This window comes from Thermobia domestica, chromosome 4, assembly GCF_964235325.1.
Source record: "Thermobia domestica chromosome 4, izTheDome1.hap1.1, whole genome shotgun sequence".
Taxonomy (NCBI): Eukaryota; Metazoa; Arthropoda; class Insecta; order Zygentoma; family Lepismatidae; genus Thermobia; species Thermobia domestica.
Genome location: NC_137457.1, coordinates 33,840,147 through 33,861,911, shown reverse-complemented (window position 1 = coordinate 33,861,911; position 21,765 = coordinate 33,840,147). Strand labels below are relative to the sequence as shown.

The window sequence follows — 21,765 nt, the reverse complement described above, 5'->3', positions numbered from 1 at the left end:
ATGAAATTAGTGAAAAGAAGCACAATTGTTCTGGCTGCTTTCACTTATTTAACCATGTGAAACATTTTTCTTTATATTCTAATCTTCAAATCAGGTCTCTACGTGACCACATTGTTTTGCTTGTATTTTGTTCTGTGAATTAATATATTTTTATAGTCTTTATCATAGTTGTAGGTACATAAGATAAATAGCGTTTTCTGCTTTATAGGAATCCATAATTTTTAAACGGATTATGTTTAGGAGTGGGACCCAGTTCCATATAATCATCACGTTTTTGTTGATTCCTGAAATATCCCTTTTGTGGATTGCATTACTGATATTATTATTATCTTAATGTAATCGAGATGGATGGATGGCTAAACGAGGTGGATGGTAAATAGAGGTGAATTATTGTAAAATTAAATTTTTGAACTCTCCAATCAGAAATTGAACCCGTATTAACGTTCACCAAAACACTTGCGCTAGTCACTAGACCAGCGGGAAGAGTTTTTATTATTATCTCATTTGCCGTAGCATGAAAATCATGAAATAGTATGCAATCGTAAGGCAACTTGTTGAATTGAAAATAATGATTTACTGGTATCCTACTCTTTATGTATTTGCATTTATTTTAGGTTTCTAAAGTAGTTATTGCATCAACTTCATAAACAAAATTGGCAATGGGAAAAACAGTTTCAATAGCTTGGTCCCATTCCCCCTTCCATTCCTTCCCCCTTCAATAGCTTTCCCCCGTCCACACTCAACACTGCACATTCACCACTTTTATTTTTAGCAAGCCATATGATTCTTCTTCCCTCACAAGTATGTAATCTCCCACAAGCTTGTTTGCAAAGCTCACTGCAACAACAAACCGCTCTGCAAGGACTGTCAGGTGTAATCAAAACACAATGTTTGACAGAAATTATTCCTAACAAAGACAGCGTACTTCTATGTATAAATTTCTAATGTTACAGTACTATAATTCAGTATTGTTTGAAATAATCACGAGCGAACAATGACAGTGTATAAGGCGTATAAAATTTACTGTAATATGAAGAACGTTCAGATACATTGCCCTTTTTATTGTACGTTAGAAATTGTAACTCCCTGAATCAAACTTGATATATATATTTTTTTTAACAAGAAGCACGCCTGGTATCCAAAATGACCCAGACTTAGTACTTTAAGTAAATGTTTAGGCTTGGTACTCTAAGGATTAATGGCCAGTCTCTTTTTCCCAGTGGGAATTTTTTCCACGGCTATCCTGTAAGCAGAAGAAAGGAAACTTTGTGTACCCAGATTGTTGGTCTTACTGCATGCTGATTACTTTCATGTCACCGCAGATCAACCACATACGAACATTCTAACGAATTCTATCGAGAAGTAATGCGAAATTGTCGTATACTTCTTTTAAATGTACCGAATATCCAACTGGCACTGAGGTATATAAATTGTCATTATGTAATAAAATGGCCTTCAGACTCCTCTTCAGAGTCAATGAATAAAGGCCAATGATTCAAGTCATATTGTACACCTATTTGGTCCATCAGTTCAGGAATATCTTTACAGTACACAGGAATCTCATCCTGATCAAAGTAAGACAAAAAAATATTTCACTATGTCGATACCATGAAAAAGAAGTGTCTGGTTGTAATAAATTTTTGTTCCTAAGGCGGTATCTAAGTAATTGAGTATCATCTTTCGAAAGTCCAAGATGTCGCACTAAGTCATTCAACTCTTATTTAGATCGCTATCTGAACTGTCTTGTTCGAAATCACTGTTTGATTCATACTCGTACTGTTTGATTTATCTACCCCCTCTGTTTCCCAAACAAATCTGTCCAATTCGCAAGGGGGCTGAGGAACTGGCAATTCCAGACCGTATTATAGCGGACGACTAAGCAGATTTAAGATTAGGGTAGTTAATAAGCTTCTGGTTTTCTGAATTATAAACTTGAACATCACAAATACGAAAGTAATATTCATCTTAATACCATTTTTGCTCCTTCGCTCATTGGGATATCATATCTAAACGATTTTGCTTCTCGTTTGTATTACAAGCGCAGTTTTTCAACGCAGTTATAGTCTTGGGAGCAGCACACACTTTATCTTGATTACCTATTTTTTAACCTGAAATGTGCATAATTTAATTTCTGGTCGAAATCGTTTATATTTCTTTGGTATTTCTTGATTGTGTACTCACCATAGATAAAGCAGAGTTAGTCTTGGGTGGTCACACAACGATAATGAGACATCTCTGATAATGTCAGTTGGAAACGTACAAAGTTTTGTAAACATTTGCAAGAAACTACGTGTACTCACTTCAACTAAATACAACTCGACTGGCTGACAGAGAGCGAGCAGCCACAGGGACTCCAAAGTACAGATATAAAAAGTTTAAAAAGGTTTAGCTTTCAACACTAAATAATAATGACAGACAAGAAGAACGTTACTGTCTGTACAGGTTGTGCCTGGACCTTCATGCCTGCACCAACCATTGCAGGAGAGTAATGCAATATAGAAAACAAACGAAAAACACTAGCAGTTACAAGTGTAATAACTACAATTTTGTTGTATTCATATATATATATATATATATATATATATATATATATATATACGTTTTAGTTAGCAACGTTTACCAAAAATTAATCAGTAGTCGTCACAGGTCTACGAGATACAACATATAATTTTGGTTATTTAAGTTTATTTATGTATTTGATTTATTTATTTATTTTATTAATTTATTCATCATTTAATTTACCAACTAAATTAATTATAATTATGAACAAACACAATCTGCAACAGGTTTAATTTATTCATGTGTATATGTATGCACGTATGCTACACACCTGTTATTAGGTTATATGTTTTAGAAAAATCGCTGTACCTGATGGAGAAAAACGGACTTCATTTTCGATTTCAGCACACACAAAACCATAAAAATTAGCTACTTTAATGAAATCAAATACCAAAAAATTGTAGGCCTGTGTTACGAGTACTCCTAATCATGTCATTAGAATGTCAGTAGCATTATTATTTTTATTGCCTTTTTAATGACACATGTATAATTGGATGATGGGAATGCAATTTTGGGACGAAGAGAAAAGAATTTACGGAATGCTTGCTGACGGTAACAACGAAAAAATACTTCTCACATTCCAAAACAAAATGGGTTATGCTGCATAAACGCTAGTTTGGAAACTACTTATGCTATCCCATCTGTCCATACGAGGAAAGATTATGAATGTAATAAATTAAATTTTAAATATGTTCTGTTCTTTCGTTTCGTTATTAGTTCACATGTATTTTATTAATAGTTTTTCGACATATTTCACTTTAAAAACTGATGAATGATGTATAATCAGCATGAATAATTTCAAAGCATGAAATCGATTGGTGATTTTTATCAACATTGTATTATCTGCCTTCAATGTTTTAAGGAGTTTATTTTTAAAAAATTCATAATGTTTAGGAAGTTCATTTTAATAAAACACCTTTATATATATGTTTAACACAGAACATTAAGTTCTTTTGTTGTCCACTACAACGTTGGATTTTAATATTAACATAGAACAAATAGTATAAGTAATAGCGAGAAGCAGTTCTTTGGAATTGATTTAAAGAAGACTTCTCCTCTACTCAAACCAAAGCTGACAGAAATTAATCACTTCCGGTTTTAATGTGGATCATAATAAATCAAAATTCGTAACCACTTCCGTTTCTAACGTTGATCGTTATAGAGTAAAAACGTTATCATTGCGAACTGTTTTCTGCCATGACTTAAGCGTCTCAAGAATATATTCTATCTTTCTGCAAATCTGTCTACTAAAACAGAGTGTGGCAGATTCTCTAATTCCGGCTTTAACGTTGGTCACTATAGAGTAAAAGCAGTAGGGGAGAGAAGCTGTTTCCTTTACTTGGTTAAATATTTTAAGAATATGTTTAATTTCCTTCTTTAAGCCTGCTTACAGTAGAAGCGGTAGAAAGCCACTATGACTTGTAGTTTCAAACGAAATGAAATCTTTCCGTTAAACGTTCCACGTTTTGTTTTCCTTTATTTTTCCAATATTTTTCTTTTCTGTCGACTTGTGTATTATATTCCTTCGTTGATTAATCAGGATTTAACGTCCCTTTTCATCACAAACCCTTTGGATACTTCCAATTTTCAGCTAAATTTTAGACTTTCAGTTAAGCAGTTAGGACCCCCATTCATACCTCGTGTCCTTCGAAATGAAAGAGTGTTTCGAACTGTACAAGTTAAATTTCCTTATTATGTACCATAGGCGGAAAACTTTCGCCCAAAGTGGGAAAACGGAAGTGAAAGAAAGTGTACTCGTTTATTCCTAATATTTCCCATCACATACATGACACGATCATTTGAAAAGTACCCAAAGATTATACCTTCATTCTTCAGAGAACAACATACGAGAAGTGGTCTGAAGAAAAACTGTGGTGATGCTTTAGCTGATTTACCAATTTTAACCGGATAATTCCTTTTTGGTGAACTTTAATTCAATCACTTTCAGCACAAAGATTATTCATTGTAGGAACGTGAATTGTCTCTTGTCTTCTTAGGAATAAACCTGCATTTCGAGGGGTACCACTCGCATGTTCGAGCGGCACCACCTGAAACATACGACATAGTCTGTGCAAAATGTCGATCTCATAGGTTGGAAACTGAGGGCGGGAAAATTAATAGCCCATATGGAAAGAGTATTCCACTCCACCCTACATCATAAAATATAACATGATATTATATAAAAATTTCGTGATAGATGGTTCCTTTTATTCAAGGATCATCAATCATACCTCGCTGTCTTTGGAATGGACGTGCCACTTCAATACCTGTATCATGTTCTTGAGGAGAGAATATTCCCTCGAGAAAGGGTTCTTTTTTCCTGAAATAATCCTATTTTATCAATTTGGACATGAGCGTTCCACTTCTGGTACGCAATCGGGAAATTTCAAAAGTACAGTTGCAATACTTGCTTTATTATGAACACCAAATTTCAAACCGTGATCTTAGGATAAATAGGGATGTGTGAGGAATTTCTTTTTAGAAAATGCTCTCAAATTTACTATGTTCCCTTCTTCAATGTTTGTGACGACACTACCCCTAGGTATAGCCCATGAGACATGTTCTTTTATGCTTCCAACCTTGAATGACTGTAAAAGGCCTGGTGCGAAAACCTATACTAAAGATTATAAAGCAAATTTCGAAACTCAACGCGATGGTACGGATGTACCAAAGAGCCTAAAAGGGTAAAGTTTGGATACGAACTATTGCTCAGTCTTGTATCAAAGATAAGCATCCCTATTAGGAATCGAACCAGGATTGCGTGCATGGAATGCGCAGAATTCAGTAACTTGGCCAAAGAGAGTCATTCATACCTTAGCTTAGTGCGAATTGCAACACTGTGAGAAAGTGGTACTACGAACGTGAACCCCTTGCTACCATGAATTGTTCAACGAGTATTTCGTTTTGATAGTATTATTTATATTCAATTTAAGTTTTTAGGACTTATAGATTAGGAATTAGATTCCAGGTTATTGGTCTGAAGTTAATTGTGATATTTTCTTAGACATAAAATAATTGGGCCAACACATTTTTCCAGTATTGTTTATACCCAGTTTCTCGATCTATTTGACAAGTGTTTTGGATTTATACTTTTGTGTAGTTAATTTGTTACGATATGACGAAAATGAAGTATCGTGAGTAATAAAAGCACAAAATTAAAAAGTTGTCTCGTCAACGTTGAAACCTTCTGTAATATTTCTGTTCGATATCTGAACTTTATTGCCAACATAGCTGAAACAGTTGTATTTCCATTTTTGTTGTAAAACAAAGGCAGAATGCATCTCTAATTAAAATTAGTTTGTCTGCCTTTTGTCTTATTTGTTATTGTACAGTACCTGCTTCCTGTGACTATTTACTATTTTTGTTACTGGATCACAATACGTTTTCCACTCATAGAATTGAACATTCTCTCTGGATTTCAGAACACATGAATTTATTTGAGTGTTTGTATGAAGTTAAACTTTTTAACTTGCCCACTTTTTTTATACCAAGGCTGTTTAATACAAAAATATCTCAGGAAAGATGTGTAAAGACGCAATATAAATACCAAAAGCTATGTTTCAGAAAGAAACAATTGATGTTGACAATGTTCTAGTCTATTATATACACGATTTAGTATCTTTTAGGTGATTTTGAAATACGAACGCTAACACAGGGACGGTCCAAAAAGACCCAACCTTCGAAAATAATGATATTTTCTTACAAAATTCATATTTCGAGGAAATTTTATATCCTCAGATAAATTATATTGATAAGGAAGTGATACGTTAAAACTGCCATCCATGCCAAGGAGAACGAGGTGCAATTCATGAACCTCGCATAAAAAGCCATCTGTCAGGAAATTTTAATATAACATCATGTTATATTCTATGATGTAGGTGAAGTGAGATACACTTTCCATATAGGCTAATTATTTTCCCGCCTTAAGGTTTCAATCTATGAGATTGATATTTTGCACATATATTACATACACTATGTCGTATGTTTTGGTTGATTTCGAGATACGAGTGTTAAAACAGGGAGCGCTCAGAGGGGCCCAAATTTTGAGTATAAGTTTTTTTAAATCGCTTTTTACGGAGATTTCTCTCCTCAGGTACATTATACCGACATGCGAGTGGTACCGTTCGAAAGGGGATACATTGCAAAGGAGACGTAATACTCTTCATGTTTCTACAATGAGTAGCCTTTATGCTGAAGCTGATTGAACAAAAATTGACTGAAAATATATCATCCGTGGAGTATTGGTAAACCGGCTAGAGAATAATGACAATTTTTCTTCGGATCATTCGTCGTATTTCCTTCCCTTCACAGTGAAACACTTTGTAGTACTATTCACATGTTCGTGTCGTGTATCTAAGGGGAGATATTCGCGATATACAAGAACACTTTTTCTTTCATTTTCATTCTCCTACTTTCAGCGGTAATTTTCCACCTTATTTACATGAAAGGGAAATTTGCTTAGTACAATGTAGACACACATTTGTTCGAAAAAAAACGAGGTATGAGCCATTATCATACTATTAATAGTCTCGACTCAATAGCTGCTGGGAAACAGTTTATCCTTGTTCTTTATTCTATCATAAACTAGCCAGATAACATACATTTTGTGATATCTGCTTTTCGTGTGTAGCTGTAGCATGTAGGTATAATATTAAAGTGCTGTGTTCGTTGGATTATTACTCTAATTGTGGCAATGATCTTACGGTTTCAGTAGAATTGCAAAACATGGGTGTCATCTTTCAAGAACAACTACAGGAAATGGAAACTGCACTTCTGTCAGAAGAAGTCAAGCAGATCTTATGTGAAGGTGTTACAGTGAAACTAGATGGTGAGATATTCATTTATTTTCGTTTGTATACAGCACTTCTAGTGCTTTAGTATTTGATTCGTGCTTTAATTGCTCATGATTTTGTGCTTTTGCGTGTTTCTGTATAACAATTAGTTTGTTTGTTGCCTAACCGCGTAATGATTGCACACAAGACACTAATATTTGCAGCATCTATTATCATTCCTATTGTTCAAGGTAAGAACGTAAAAGTGAACGTAATGTATGGCTTGAATCATTGAATAAAGGAAAAAAGGTATGTAGTTAGTTACTCGGCTATTTTATAAATACTAATTTAATCTGCACTTCGTAAAATGCTCCTTGGTTTTATAATACCTGCAGTTTGACTACATACCTTAGATGGAAAATTTATTAATTGTTATTGTTAGGTATTGCTGAATTTGCAAGTTCTAATTTTAATGATGTTCGTAAAGATTCACAGCATAGTGCAGGAAAAACATTCTTTAATTTCACGAGTGTGGTGTCAAAACGTGCGTGAGCATCTCAGGATTGCTTTAGTGAAATCCTCGTTTCCAATAGTTCTCTGAAACTGATTTAGCTTTTAATTTACAGCTTTTTTTCAGCCATAACATCGTTTCAAATACGTTACTCCTAACAATGGTAGTGAATTGTGTGGATATTAAATCAAAGTTTAAAATCTATTATTCTATTATTGCATGGTTTCAAACATGAACGTATGCTTACTTTACCTACCATTTGTTTAATATGTCAACGGGACACGATACTAGCGCCATGCCTGACAATGTCGACCACTCTGTGTCATTGCACTATAATGATGGCCCAGGCATTCATAATTTTAATACTGCTGTTGCACCTATACATAATGATTCAATGTGTTCTCAGTGAAACAAGCAATTACTCGATGCAAGAGGCCTAACAATCCACAACAGTAAGTGCCATCTCACTAGTAAAAAAGCCAAACCCTCATCGTCCAATATCACTACCATGCTTTCACCTTCTTCACACAATTTTACCTTGAGCAACTGTACTTTTAGCCCCAACGAGATGGCGATTGAAGCATGCAACACTCTCCTCGTAAAACGCAAGTCCATAACTGCTATTCTTCGTAGAGTTCTCGGGTAGCAGCGTTTGGTGACTCCCTCTGTCACATTCTGCAGAATATTATATCCACTAATAGCTTGCAATCATGGAAGGAGCTCTTCTTCTTCCCCTACGTAACTCTTTGTTTACCAACAAGAACGAACAATCATGGAAGGAGCTCTTCTTCTTCTTCCCCTACGTAACTCTTTGTTTACCAACAAAAACGAACAATCATGGAAGAAGCTCTTCTTCTTCCCCTACGTAACTCTTTGTTTACCAACAAGAACGAACAAAGTGTCCAATCTCATTACATGAGTGAAACAAAGAATCACAAGTTGGACAAATTCTCGCTGCAATGCCCTTCTTTATCGTCACCAATAACCCTCCAAACCTTGCTGAGCGACAGACCCAATGTCCTTCAACATCAAGGTTATCGAGAACAAACTTTCCGACGGCGATGTTCATGGAGCAGTCAGACTCCTTATCTCTGATGACACTTTGGCGCCTCCAGAAGCTACAGTGCTAAATGCATTACGCAATGAACACCCTCCACACAGTCATACTTTCACACCTCCTGCACTCATTGACAACGCTCCGGCTGTCCCTAGGGTTTCTGTCAAAGAAGTACAGAAAGCTCTTCGATACTTCCCTACCGGCTCTGCAGGAGGTATGGACAATTTACGACCTTCCATTCTCAAGGATCTCTTGCTGTGTCAGGACATCCATTCTAGAGACCGTCTGTTAAGCACTATCTGTGATTTTCTTCGTATAATCCTCACTGGAAATTACCTACAGAAATTAGAACACTATTTTTCGGAGCGTCGCTTATAGCGTTAAGGAAGAAAGGTGGTGATATACGCCCCATCGCTGTCAGTAACGTTTGGAGACGGTTCTCAGCTAAGATAATATGCCAAAGAATTAGGGAACCGTTATCTACTTTCTTGTCACCACATCAGTTGGGAGTGTGCGTTCCTCATGGCTCAGAGGTTAAAACCCATGTCGCCCGACTATATTATTCCCCTACCCACAAAGAAGAGAACATTTTCTTGAAAGTAGATTTCCGGAATGCATTCAATGAAATCAACAGGGACTCTATGCTTACAGATGTAAAAACGCACTTTCCTTATATATATACGCCTTCATACATCAGTGCTACTCACAACCTAGTCATCTATTTTTCGGTGAAGATATAATAACCTCCCAGCGAGGTGTTCAACAAGGCGACCCAATAGGACATGCTTTATTTGCGTTAACACTTTAATCTATTGTCAAAAATATCAATACTAAGTTAAATATTTGGTACCTCGACGATGGGACTATAGCTGGAGACAAGGAGGATGTCTTCGAAGTTTTGTCAAAGATTCGTACTCAATCACGTGACATTGGATTACACCTCAATTTAGGCAAATGTGAAGTCGGTTTCCTAGGAGTCTCAAACGAACAGACTAACACCCTTTACTCAATTTTCAACGAAGTTGCACTTGGAATTCAACTTATATCATCCGACAGAGCCTCCCTTGTAGGTGCAGCTCTACACACTGATACTCGACGCATTTTGTTGTTGGACAAAATATCTAAATTAGATCTCTTCTTGACTCGCCTATCTAAGATATCTACCCACTCAGCTTTTTATCGCCTACGGGCCTCACTAGTCATTCCTAGACTGTTATATTTCCTTCGTAGTTTTCCATCCTGGCGTGAGACAGATCTTTTGGAACAATACTATGAATCCATCCTACTTGGCCTAGAATCTCTTCTCAACTGCTCTCTCACAGATAACTCATGGCTACAAGCATCTCTTCCAGTGGATCACGGAGGTCTAGGAATTCGTGGAGCCCTTGACTTGGCTTATCCATCTTTCCTTTCATCCATGTAGAGCTCTATGCCTTTGATCACTTCTCTTCTTTGCCGGGATATTCATCAATATTCAGAAGCCGAGATAAATGATTGTATTTCCCAGTGGATATTGTGCGGCGGACTCGATCTACCTGATATTGGCCTAAACTTCATTAATGAAGTTGGACACCGCATAACTCTTAGCACAGACGATACCCGAGCTTCATCCTATCTTATAGAAACAATAAGTATGGCTGTGCAAAGAGGGAACGTAGCAGCGATGCTAGGAACTCTCCCCTCGGGAAAAGCTTTGGACGAAATCTTCCTTTTGTAATCATTCTCCTCTCACCAAAGTCTTGCAATTGCTAGTAGACGAAGAATAAACCATTTTCATATATTTAAAAGGTATGACCGTTCCTCGTAGCATTCACTTGAAAAGTTTCCAATTTTGGACAATATATTTTTTGTGCTGATATGAACAAAATGTTTGTAGTTTATTTCAGTTTTGTAAATTTCGACTCAGTTGTGATGTATAAATTAAATAAAACTGTATCATTTTTCCACAAAAAAATTAAGTAATTTGAAAGTTGAAATATGGTTTTAAAAATCTGGCTCTTATTCTTTTAAAGCTGTGACCAGTAACAGACATGCTATAGAATTTTCCTATATAAAATAAGGCATGCTTATTTCTAAAATGTTACAAAAACTTTTTATTTTATACAATTTAAAATTTATCTAAACTCTATTATTATTAATACTTTAGAGTGCGCTAATAATTTTTTTTTTGCTATTTGAATGCTTTTAAATATGTTTGCTGTATTTGGCAACAGAGTGAGGTTCGTCTTCTAGCTAGACCAGTAGGTTTTTGAGTTTCCGTCCCCTCGCAAGGTCATGCCGGTGAGCTTATGATTTTCTCAGGAAAGAACGGAAATTAGAAAATGTGTTTTCACGAATGCCTACATCCCCTACGAGAGAAAATGTTTTTTTTTCCGTGTAGTGTGTTAGTATATTTTCTCCATGCAACATGCCAACATAGTCATATGTATACTTTGAGGCATATGATAGCTGACAACGTCCAGAAACAAAAGAAAATCGGTATCAGTTACATCGACTGAAGTGAGAAGAGTGTTCCCAATTCAGGTAGTTTTCTTAAAGTTGTTTCAAACTTTATATAATTAAATGATAATAAGAACTTGAGATAGTGAATTTAATATTTGACTTCAGACTTAAGATTATACTCGTCTGTTTGGTGTGACTGAGAAAACCCCTGGAAAATCTCGAATCGGGATGCCTGAAGTGGAGATACGAACACGAAACTTTCCGATTGGTTACTGCTAGCATTGTCTACTCGCCTCTTAGGGACTATATAAAATATAGGCTATGTCTACTCCCTAGATTTAAATATTAATCCATGAAAGTTTGTCAAGCTTAATGTGTCACCTACAGAAAAAAAATAAGATAAATGACGAAACTTCAGTAAGGGAAACGTTCATAGGAGGAAAACTCATATTTCCACTATAGCCTATAAAGAGCTGTGATAAACCATATGGCGAATTTTCAACTATGTGAACTCTGCTAAAGATTCTCAGAAAGAAGTATCCCCTTCCGCCTAACTAAAATATTCGTGAGGATGCAAGAAACGGACCATTTTTAAAATGTTTTTGCCTTATCTTATATGTACACTTTCATTCACATTCAAGCGCTTCCAAAGATTTTCTCAAAGTGTACAATAAATACATATAGAAAACTAGAAATGAAATAATCAATGATAAAAAATTCCAAAACATTGTATCAAAGCAGGGTATTATAGTATTTCACAGGGAAAAAAATAAAGGGGAAGGGATGTTTTTGCAACAAGTGTTCTGCTATGACTGATTATATATTATAGAAACCTTTCATAAATTTAGAATAGTTGTTCTTATCGATCGAGCAATTTTTGTGTAGTGAAGCTTTCTGAATTCTGCATTCCCTCTTACACGTGCTCCTTTTTGTCCATCACACATGAGTTAACATGTTGAAACCTTTTCATGCCCAACACTTAACCTTTTTGTAAAACTGCTTGAAATCTGTTAGCCTGATTTTGTAGTTTGAGCACTTCGTATGGGTTGATTCTAAGTTTGTAAATTGAGCATTAAACAAATGCCAGTTCGATTTTTTTTGTTAGGAGGTATGAACTAGAATAGATGCAATCTAAATAGAGAAAACCCATCCTGCTTTTCAAGAATTGACATAAAATAAAAATATCTTACATACAAAATGTTATATCATATCCAGGGTGTCGTCAAACCTGGAAGCCGCGAAATGTCAGAATGTTTGAGGAAACAGGGATAAGTCAAGGAATTGTGTTAAGAGTCGTGAATATCGATTTGTAAAGAATGAGATTTTAAATCACTTAAAAAAGAAAATTTCAAGATCGTTTCAGATGTGGTTCAGTACTTGTTTTATAATTGGCAACTGCAAACTTAAAAATATATGTGTATTTTCCACCAAGGGTGTGTAACAAACTTACGGCTATGCGAGCTGTGGTTTCCTTTTTCCTTGTGCATTGGAATATCATATTAGCAAATCTTCCACTAAATGTAGTTGGATCAACGATGCAATGGTGAACGTATAGTTTCAACTTTATTTCTTCTTCATTCATATCGATTAAGGTTTTATAGAATTTTTCTTTCCAACATTAAGTGAAGAAAAATATTTTATAACAAATGAATGAGTTTTGGAATACTGTTACGGGTATTTAAGCGTCCATGTTTTCATTGTAATGTATTTTAAATTCGCAAAGATGTTTATTTCGAAAATGTTTATGAGTTTACAAAACTAGCTGATAAGTTGCATCGTGTATGCACCAGGTTATTATTAAGTATGGAATATGTCTAGGTACAGACACCAAATACACTTTCTACGTTGTGCTTATAATATACTATTTATTACTATACATGTATAGGTACATATATATTAATTGTTCATAATAATTGCACATGTTTAATGATTTACTAATGATGAAGCGTCTCGAAAGTTAAAAAGTAAATTGTCATTTGAAAATTATTCTGACATTAAAAAGGATGCAGCAGGTTCCTAACAATATTTATATCGCATAAGTTGAAATAAAATTTCATTCTCTCTTTCTCTCTCTCTCTCTAATCATTCTTTGGCTATTTTTTTGTACGTTTTTCCTGTGTCAATAGGAAGTATCCAAAGTTTTATAAAACAAGATTTTTTTCAGACAAGTCGCGTAAAAATATATTATAACTGGAATACATATTTTGACAATGGGACATACAATCTGTTCTATTGTTAAAAGGCATGTATCCAGGAAGACCCCTTGGTAACATTCTTCTCCATCAGTATGAAACTAAAACTGGAATTCTTTGTTTAGTAGTTTCTTGTAATGTGACTGAAAAGAAAGTAGGACGGTTGGAATTTTCGATTGAAATTCATTTGTTTTCATTATACTGTGGAAATAACAAAGTTTCATAATGTACAGTTCCTGGTTTGACGTTCGCATTTACTTAACTTTACTGAGAATTCTTAATCCAAAGTTAATCAAGCACCCAGAATTTTTAAAAGTCTTATATTCTTGATTTTTATTTAAATCTATTTTTTATTTAAATAACTCGTACTTGTTTTCCTTAAACGGATTACAATTTAAGTTATATTCCTTTTTAACTGGTTTCAGATTTGTTGTTTCATATAGTTGGAATAAAAACGAAATTGGGAATTTCCAAATATGTATGTTACGTTTCTCACACGTGACAGTTACTCAGTAGAAACAAAATACGATTCTCCCAACATATAAGAGAGATAGTCACAGTAATATTCCACTTCTCAATAATTGGACACAAAAACGATACTTATGCTAATCATATTGTGTATTTGTTTAACGAATTTTAATTAGTAACAAAACAAAGTACGATATGCACGTGTAGAATATGCTACACGTTTGCGAACTACAAGAATTTTCCCTTGCGTTTCATAGCTAGTATGTAACTAAGTAGCTAACTCTATGGCCTATGGAACCCGAAGCTTCAATGCAGCGTTCGGAAAAGTTCTCCATTGACTTCTGTCCTTAGTCAACTGGATCCAGTTCCTAATTTTTATCCTTATTTCTGCAATGTCCATGTTAATATTGCCCTTCCATCGCTTCTAGGTCTTCCAAAAGGTTCTTTCCCAATTGGATTTCCAGTGCAAATTTTTGAAGCGTTCGCACTTTCATTCATTCTGACAACATGACCTGTCCATCTCAGCTTCCTAGACTTAATGTCCCAAACAATGTTTGATATGAAATATGTGGTTCCTCATTATAAAGTTCTATCAATCCCCATTCCTGTTCTTCTTGGGTCTGAATAATCGCCTCCGGATTTTATTCTCAGATACTTTCAGTTTGAGTTCTTCATTTAGAGTAAGCGACCATGTTTCACAGGGATATAGCACCACAGACATGATTATTGTTTTATACATTTTAAGCTGTAAAGTGTCTCGACAGAAAAAAATGAAATGAAATCTTTAAGTTTTACGTCCCACGGGTATGCCGGTTAGGCAAAAGGAGCAGGTGATGACGAGTGATAAATGAAATGGTGGCATGAAAAAAGTGGGAGGAAACGGGACAACCCCGAGAAGACCCACGCACACGGTGTTTGTCCACCACAAAGTTCACTTGGAAAGGGCTGAAATCGAACCCGGTACCCCAAGCACCAGAGGTAAACGCTCTACCACTGAGCCACCATGGCCCCATTGTCTCGACAGAATTCGCAAAGACAAGATATTGTGAAGTAAATAATGACATGAATTTCCCACTTTCAGTCGACATTTAATATCTTCAACGATATGGTTTTGGCTTGGTTTTGAGAGTATCCAAAGTGATTATATATCCCCCTTAAAAGTTTTTTATTTTAAACTTAATACTATTTTTTAATATTTTTTTCATCATAACTTTCTCATATTGAATATAAGTGCCTTCTGCTTTAAAACTGTATAATTATTCAAAGTAAATTTACATAACAACGTGAATTGTGTATGGATATAAATGTTTGATTTCAGGTTATGTGCACTTTGTATGACAAATATAATATGATATGTGTAATGCCATAATAAATAACTTCTCTCACAAGGGAACCTTCCGAAAATGATAGTTGCAGTGAAAGATGTGACCTATGCCAATTGAAAGAGCTGTATCAGAGATGAGTATTCCCAAAAAAATTAGCTGCCCATTGCAATAGATTCAAGAAATATAAGGGGTTGAAATTCGGGAAACAGCAAGGTTGGACAAGGGGGAAAAGTGCAAATTCCTCATAAAAAGGGGGACACGGCAAAATACAATGCTGATAATTGATGTATAGAAAGAGACTTGCCACAATAGGGAACAAATGAAGGCCACCAGTGGGGTTAACAGTGTTGCCAACTTCAATGAAAAGTACATGTTTTGTAAAGAGCACTATATGAAGTGAGTGCAATATTCAGTGTCAACCTGTCATGTAGAACATAAGATATGACATGTATAATCAGTGGTACAATCTAACAAAAGAAAATAGAAAAACAGAAGTACGAAACATACGGGAAAGACGGAGTTGGCCATAATGCGTCACATTTGATCACGAGCTGTGCATATTAGAATGAACAAAACATGAAAGCACCAAGTATGCAGGAACCGACGTACCTAGAGTCGAAAAAAAAACGAGTTCCAAAGTTGGCAACACTGGCCATGATAATCCAGACAAGTCTAATATAGTTAGGCCACTCGCTTCACAAAAAGAAAATTCCGGCAACAGGCATCAGCCTTCGCATCATTTGTGCATGCTCGTCAACATTGTACGTGTAATTGTTCGATTGTACAGCAACATTTCAAATGGGAACAGGGGGTGGATGATATTTCTTTGGATAGATGCAACATCGCGTATAAGAAACATTTGCTATATGAAGCACTGGTTTCAAAATGGCCGCCAAAAATGCACGTTGTTCTTGTCACCGAGCAGATATTTTTGGCGGTCATTTTGAAATCCCATATAGTAAATATTTCTGATATGCCTTGTTTCATATTCCAAGATTTATCGAAAGAAATATAACTCGACCGATGGTGCCATTTGAAATTTTGAAGTTGGCTCCTGGGACCCTATGATGGTGGACTTGGGGGCACTTGCATCTCACAGAAGTTTGTCGCCCGCTGACATGGGTACATTCCTGCACAACTGGATGTGTCACATTTTTTTCGCTTTGAAACTATTCAGTCGCAGAGTTAGGTGGGACACTCTGGGTATATCATATAGGCGGTGATAGTACTGTAGAGAGCAGCACAAGATGTTTCCTACGTCTTTCCAATTGTGTTGAACGGAGGATGATGAACAAGTAAAAACCATTAGATGAGTGGGAGGGAGAAGGTGTAGAAAAAAAAGACAAATGCTATCACAGGAAAGGAAAAGAGTGCGCTGCAGTGACTGGTCAAGGTGGCTCATAACCTGCTGCTAAAGATAAGCATTAACCTCTGTACGAATGATCATGCTAGATTAGTAGTAAAGGGTAGTACAACAAAAACATTTTTGGCGATGAAATACGAGAAAACTGAACTCTGTGTAACATATGCACATAATCAATACAAGGAGTTCAGTAATTTCAATGTCAGAGTTTGGGGTTGAAACGAGGAGAGAAAAAATTAGGTGAACGCATATTATGTAAAGCAGAGTTCTTTCCAAGTTATGTGTGAGGAAAAATGCAAAAACTCAATTTTGAAGGATAAAAGCGCATAGATGTATGTGCAAGTGGCAGAAGGCAAAGGAACATTTCCCCAGAAGACCAAAGACTTTTTGTCAACTCTTCCGAATATTAAGGCCTTCACAAATACAACCGCAAACATGCGGAAGAGTGAATTAAGCGTATTTTATGCCAACGTGTTTTGGCCATGTTAGGCAGAAATAAACCTAACTGATGTTGTGCTACTTGTTGATTCTTGGACAGCGAACAAAGACACCAACTTGCTCTACGAGCATGTACCATCCGGAGTGAATTTCAAAGTTGAGCTGATCCCTCCTGGTTGTACGGACCTGATACAACCACTTGATGTTTATTTTTTTTTAGACCATACAAGAACTTTGTACGCTACGTTTCAGAGCTTGTGTTATCACATATCCACTTTAACATTTGGTCCCGCGAGAATTTTCTGAAACTTCAAGCCTTAACCCATTATCAGTTTACGGCATGTTTATTCAAGCCTTTGATTATGTTTGATTTCTACAGGTGTGGATATGTGACAGAAAGACCACCAAAGGTTTCGACACTTCTACAGTATTGTTTCGAGACATTCACAGGCGATCATTGCACCATGTGTGACGGATTGGCAGTATTCCGCTGTGCTCACTGCAAATGTATCTTTTGTTTGGACCATTGTCTCATCGAACAATTACACGTACAATGTTGACGAGCATGCACAAATGATGCGAAGGCTGATGCCTGTTGCCGGAATTTTCTTTTTGTGAAGCGAGTGGCCTAACTATATTAGACTTGTCTGGATTTTCATGGCCAGTGTTGCCAACTTTGGAACTCGTTTTTCTTTTCGACTCTAGGTACGTCGGTTTCCTGCATACTTGGTGCTTTCATGTTTTGTTCATTCTTATATGCACAGCTCGTGATCAAATGTGACGCATTATGGCCAACTCCGTCTTTCCCGTATTTTTAGTACTTCTGTTTTTCTATTTTCTTTTGTTAGATTGTACCACTGATTATACACGTCATATCTTATGTTCTACATGACAGGTTGACACTGAATATTGCACTCACTTCATATAGTGCTCTTTACAAAACATGTACTTTTCATTGAAGTTGGCAACACTGTTAACCCCACTGGTGGCCTTCATTTGTTCCCTATTGTGGCAAGTCTCTTTCTATACATCAATTATCAGCATTGTACTTTGCCGTGTCCCCCTTTTTTTCTTTTTTTTTGCGGAATTTGCACTTTTCCGTCTTGTCCAACCTTGCTGTTTCCCGAACTTCCACCCTTATATTTCTTGAATCTATTGCTATGGGCAACTAATTTTTTGGGAATGCTCACCTCTAATACAGCTCTTTCAATTGGCATAGGTCACATCTTTCACTGCAACTATCATTTTCGGAAGGTTCCCTTGTCAGTAATAAGATATTTCTAAGCAAGAATGGCATTTACTCTTCAAATAATTTTTTTCTTTCTATTTACTGTATTAAAAGCTAGTAGAAATGCCCGTTCTTTGCTCGGGAAGAATATGTCTATGCAAAATATATAAGAGGTATAGTTATCTGTATACCCTCTTTCCACCCCTTAGGATCCGTATTTGAAGCGGATAGAAATACAACTCGATCCACGAGTTATGTATATTCAAAAAAACCTTTCAACTAGTACGGCCTTTATTGTTTGTAAGAACTCGAAAAGTACCAACCCCCTATCCGTTCTTACAAGGAACGGACATGAATGTGTCATCCGGACATCCGAATCAAACCTAGTCCAGTAGATAAACATAACAAAGATATGTTCATGCAAGAAATTTAGGGGCCATGAACAAAGGAGTAAGTCCCTGGGGCCATTAACTCTGTTAATATAAAGAAAATCGTAGGCTCGAAAGAAATAGCTATAGGGGATCCGAAATGTGTGTACCAAGTTTTGTATTGATAGATGGAATAGAAATGAAGAAATAAAATCTATACCAATACACGCTTTCCCCTCATATTTATTCCGTCTATCAATACAAAAGTTGGTACACACATTTTATATCCACTATAGTTATTTTCAAGATACATTTGCATCACATGCTTTTACCCGTTGCTACCTCAGGAGGTCCAAAGTTGATGGGAGGGATTTGTGGAGGGAATTTTCCTGACATTCTCCCAATTTTCTCTGTTCAAGTACATTATGGCCCCCAATACATAGAACCTCTATAAAGAGCATGAACTACAAACCATGACTTTCCAATGAACAACGTTGATGCAATAGCTATTTTGATTGTGATTTTATTATTTTCTTTATACTAATAGGGTTAATGGCCCCAGGGACTTACTCCGTTGTCCATGGCACATAATTTTTTATGTATGTGTTTATCGAATGGACTAGGCTTTGTATTTAATCCAAGTCACTAATGATAAATTTCAAAGTCAACAAAAATTATGTTTAGAAATCCATTTTAAACAGTTAAATCTTATCCCCATTCCACTCTGGGACACGGCTCAATTTATTATTTCCAGAAAGGATTTTGTATACACTGAGTTCCATCTGCCTAATTTAAAGGGATAATGAAGTACATATTTTTGTTATACATTTTGAAATCCTCCTCCTTAGTATATGCATTTTGGTGAAGGTCACAAGTAAAAAACCAGCGCGAGCGAATTGCTCATTTTATTCAAGAATTCACTCCAAGGGATTCAGCTATTTTTCCGTGATGACAATACAGACAACACTTATGATCCTTCGCATATATTGGTAATAACATGGAAATGGTCTCCCCTTTAAATGAATTTTCTAGAACGCTGGAGCACGTTGTCACTTGTTTATAAGGAGGTTATATATGAAGTTTCCGCACATGAGAGACTAGCGAGATATTCTATTTTTGTAATACATTCCCCTCTACCATCCCTTTTAGGATACGCATTTCAATGAAAGTGACATGATAAAAATGGGCTCGATCCGAGTGTTATGTACAAAAATTCATTTCAAACGATACACTCGTTAACCAGTGATTACGAAACACACAAATTAGATTTAAATGAAAAGAAAAAATATAGAAGTTTCTCAATTTCTACCTCAAAAGCAAAAGTTTTAAAAACGTATGGTCACGTGCCAACCTATTTTTGATCAGAAATTTTTGTATACCAAATTTTTTCCCTAACTTCCAAGGCCCCTATAACACTGATTTTACCATAAATTTTGATCCCACTCTTCTCTCTTACCATACATATTTTAATCAAAATGACAGGATAAAAAGCACAGATTAAAGTAGGTAACAATTATATACAAAACTTGATCTCAGATAGGTCAGCTCTCAGATAGGCATATATATCACTCCCGCCAAGTAAACCAAGACTTTTTTGAAAAACTATTTTCGCTCTCAACACATTGGGGCGATTAAATTTTGCAGGTGTTATCTCATTTGGATAATGCTTGAGAAATATGTCCCCTGTCACCCCTTACGTATGTAAATATATTTTTTTCTTTAAATTCTAGGCCCAAGAACTATCGATATTGCAACTTTCATTAGAATCGTTCCATTTTTTGTACGCTATTCCTAAGACCAAAACTATATGATTTGATCGAGGAATATGCTCCCTCCACTCCCGCCAATAAACCAAGAAAATATTTTAAAATTGTTTTTGTTCTCAATACATTAAGAAGATTAAATTTTGCAAGTTTTATCTCATTCGGATAATTTAGGGGTATGCCCATCTCACCTTTTATGCATTTAAATATTTTTCCCGTTCTTAATTGTAGGCCAAAGAGTTATAGATTTTGCAAGTTCCGTTCTAATCGTCTCAAGAGCCAAATATTTACTCAAGAGCATTCACAAGAAACCCATTAGTAAATTTTAAATAAAGATGGAAAGAAAAATATTTATTTATCTGTTGAGATTCCACCACTCTTCCGTGGATCTAAGTAAGATCGTCACTTAACACTATTAAAATACAATTTATACTGCATTATTAAACTAAAACGTACAACACGAAAGAAAGCGCGTACTGTATATTTGTTGCAGACACGGCTAGTAATCAGACCCCCGCGTTGCATTATCGGGAATTTCTCGAGATGTGGTCATCTGTGCTCAAAGCAAAGATGCCAACCCGCAGTGGAAGATTCTCTTCAATGTTGTTTCTTCGACATTTCGTTTTGTTTTTCATTCTTCTTCTATAATTTTATCCCTAAATTTCGTTTTTAGGAAAAAGATACGTAGTAACTGTGAGAAGTATAATGGGGCAGCAGAATTAAGCATGGGCTATTGAGTAATATAAACGAATAAACCCAACAATGTACAGATGTAAAAAGACATTTGGCATAAAAGAACAATTTAGAAAATTTCCCCAAAAATTATTTAAAAAAAACACACACACACATTTATAATTCATTTAGATACTTCCCGAAACTTGGGAGCAAACCTTGCAAGTTGATTAAAGAAAGAGAATTGTAACCCCTAGTCTCCACCTCAACTCTTTTTTATGTTTTTCGAAGAGTCCTTTGTCAAGAAAATGTAATGACAAACATATCCACATAAGTCCAATTCTCTAAGAGCATTATTTCTGGTCCAAGAATTGGTCCCAACGAGGTCGGTTTGACAGCATGTGGCTGACACGTTATGCGTTACGTGTATGTGCACGTGTTTGTATGTGTATGTGTGAATAACCAGACTTGTTAAATGCAGTTGTTATTTTTTAATATCCGGTCAACTATGTTGCCATTGTCTTTCTCACATCAAAAAAGTGCTCGTAAAAGAGAACAATTACATCCTTGATGTTATATAATACGTGAAAAACACTACTGGCAGTGT

At 35.7% G+C, this 21,765-nt stretch overlaps 1 protein-coding gene across 1 annotated transcript in view; it reads left to right on the top strand.

Moving 5' to 3' along the window:
* Positions 1 to 21,765, top strand: part of LOC145683820 (uncharacterized) — a 148,620-nt gene that overhangs the window by 54,766 nt on the left and 72,089 nt on the right. Inside the window, exon 3 of the mRNA XM_081755415.1 lies at positions 7,271 to 7,387. Within this exon, the coding sequence (XP_081611541.1) occupies positions 7,271 to 7,387 (117 nt within the window). The remainder of the gene's footprint in view (positions 1 to 7,270; positions 7,388 to 21,765) is intronic.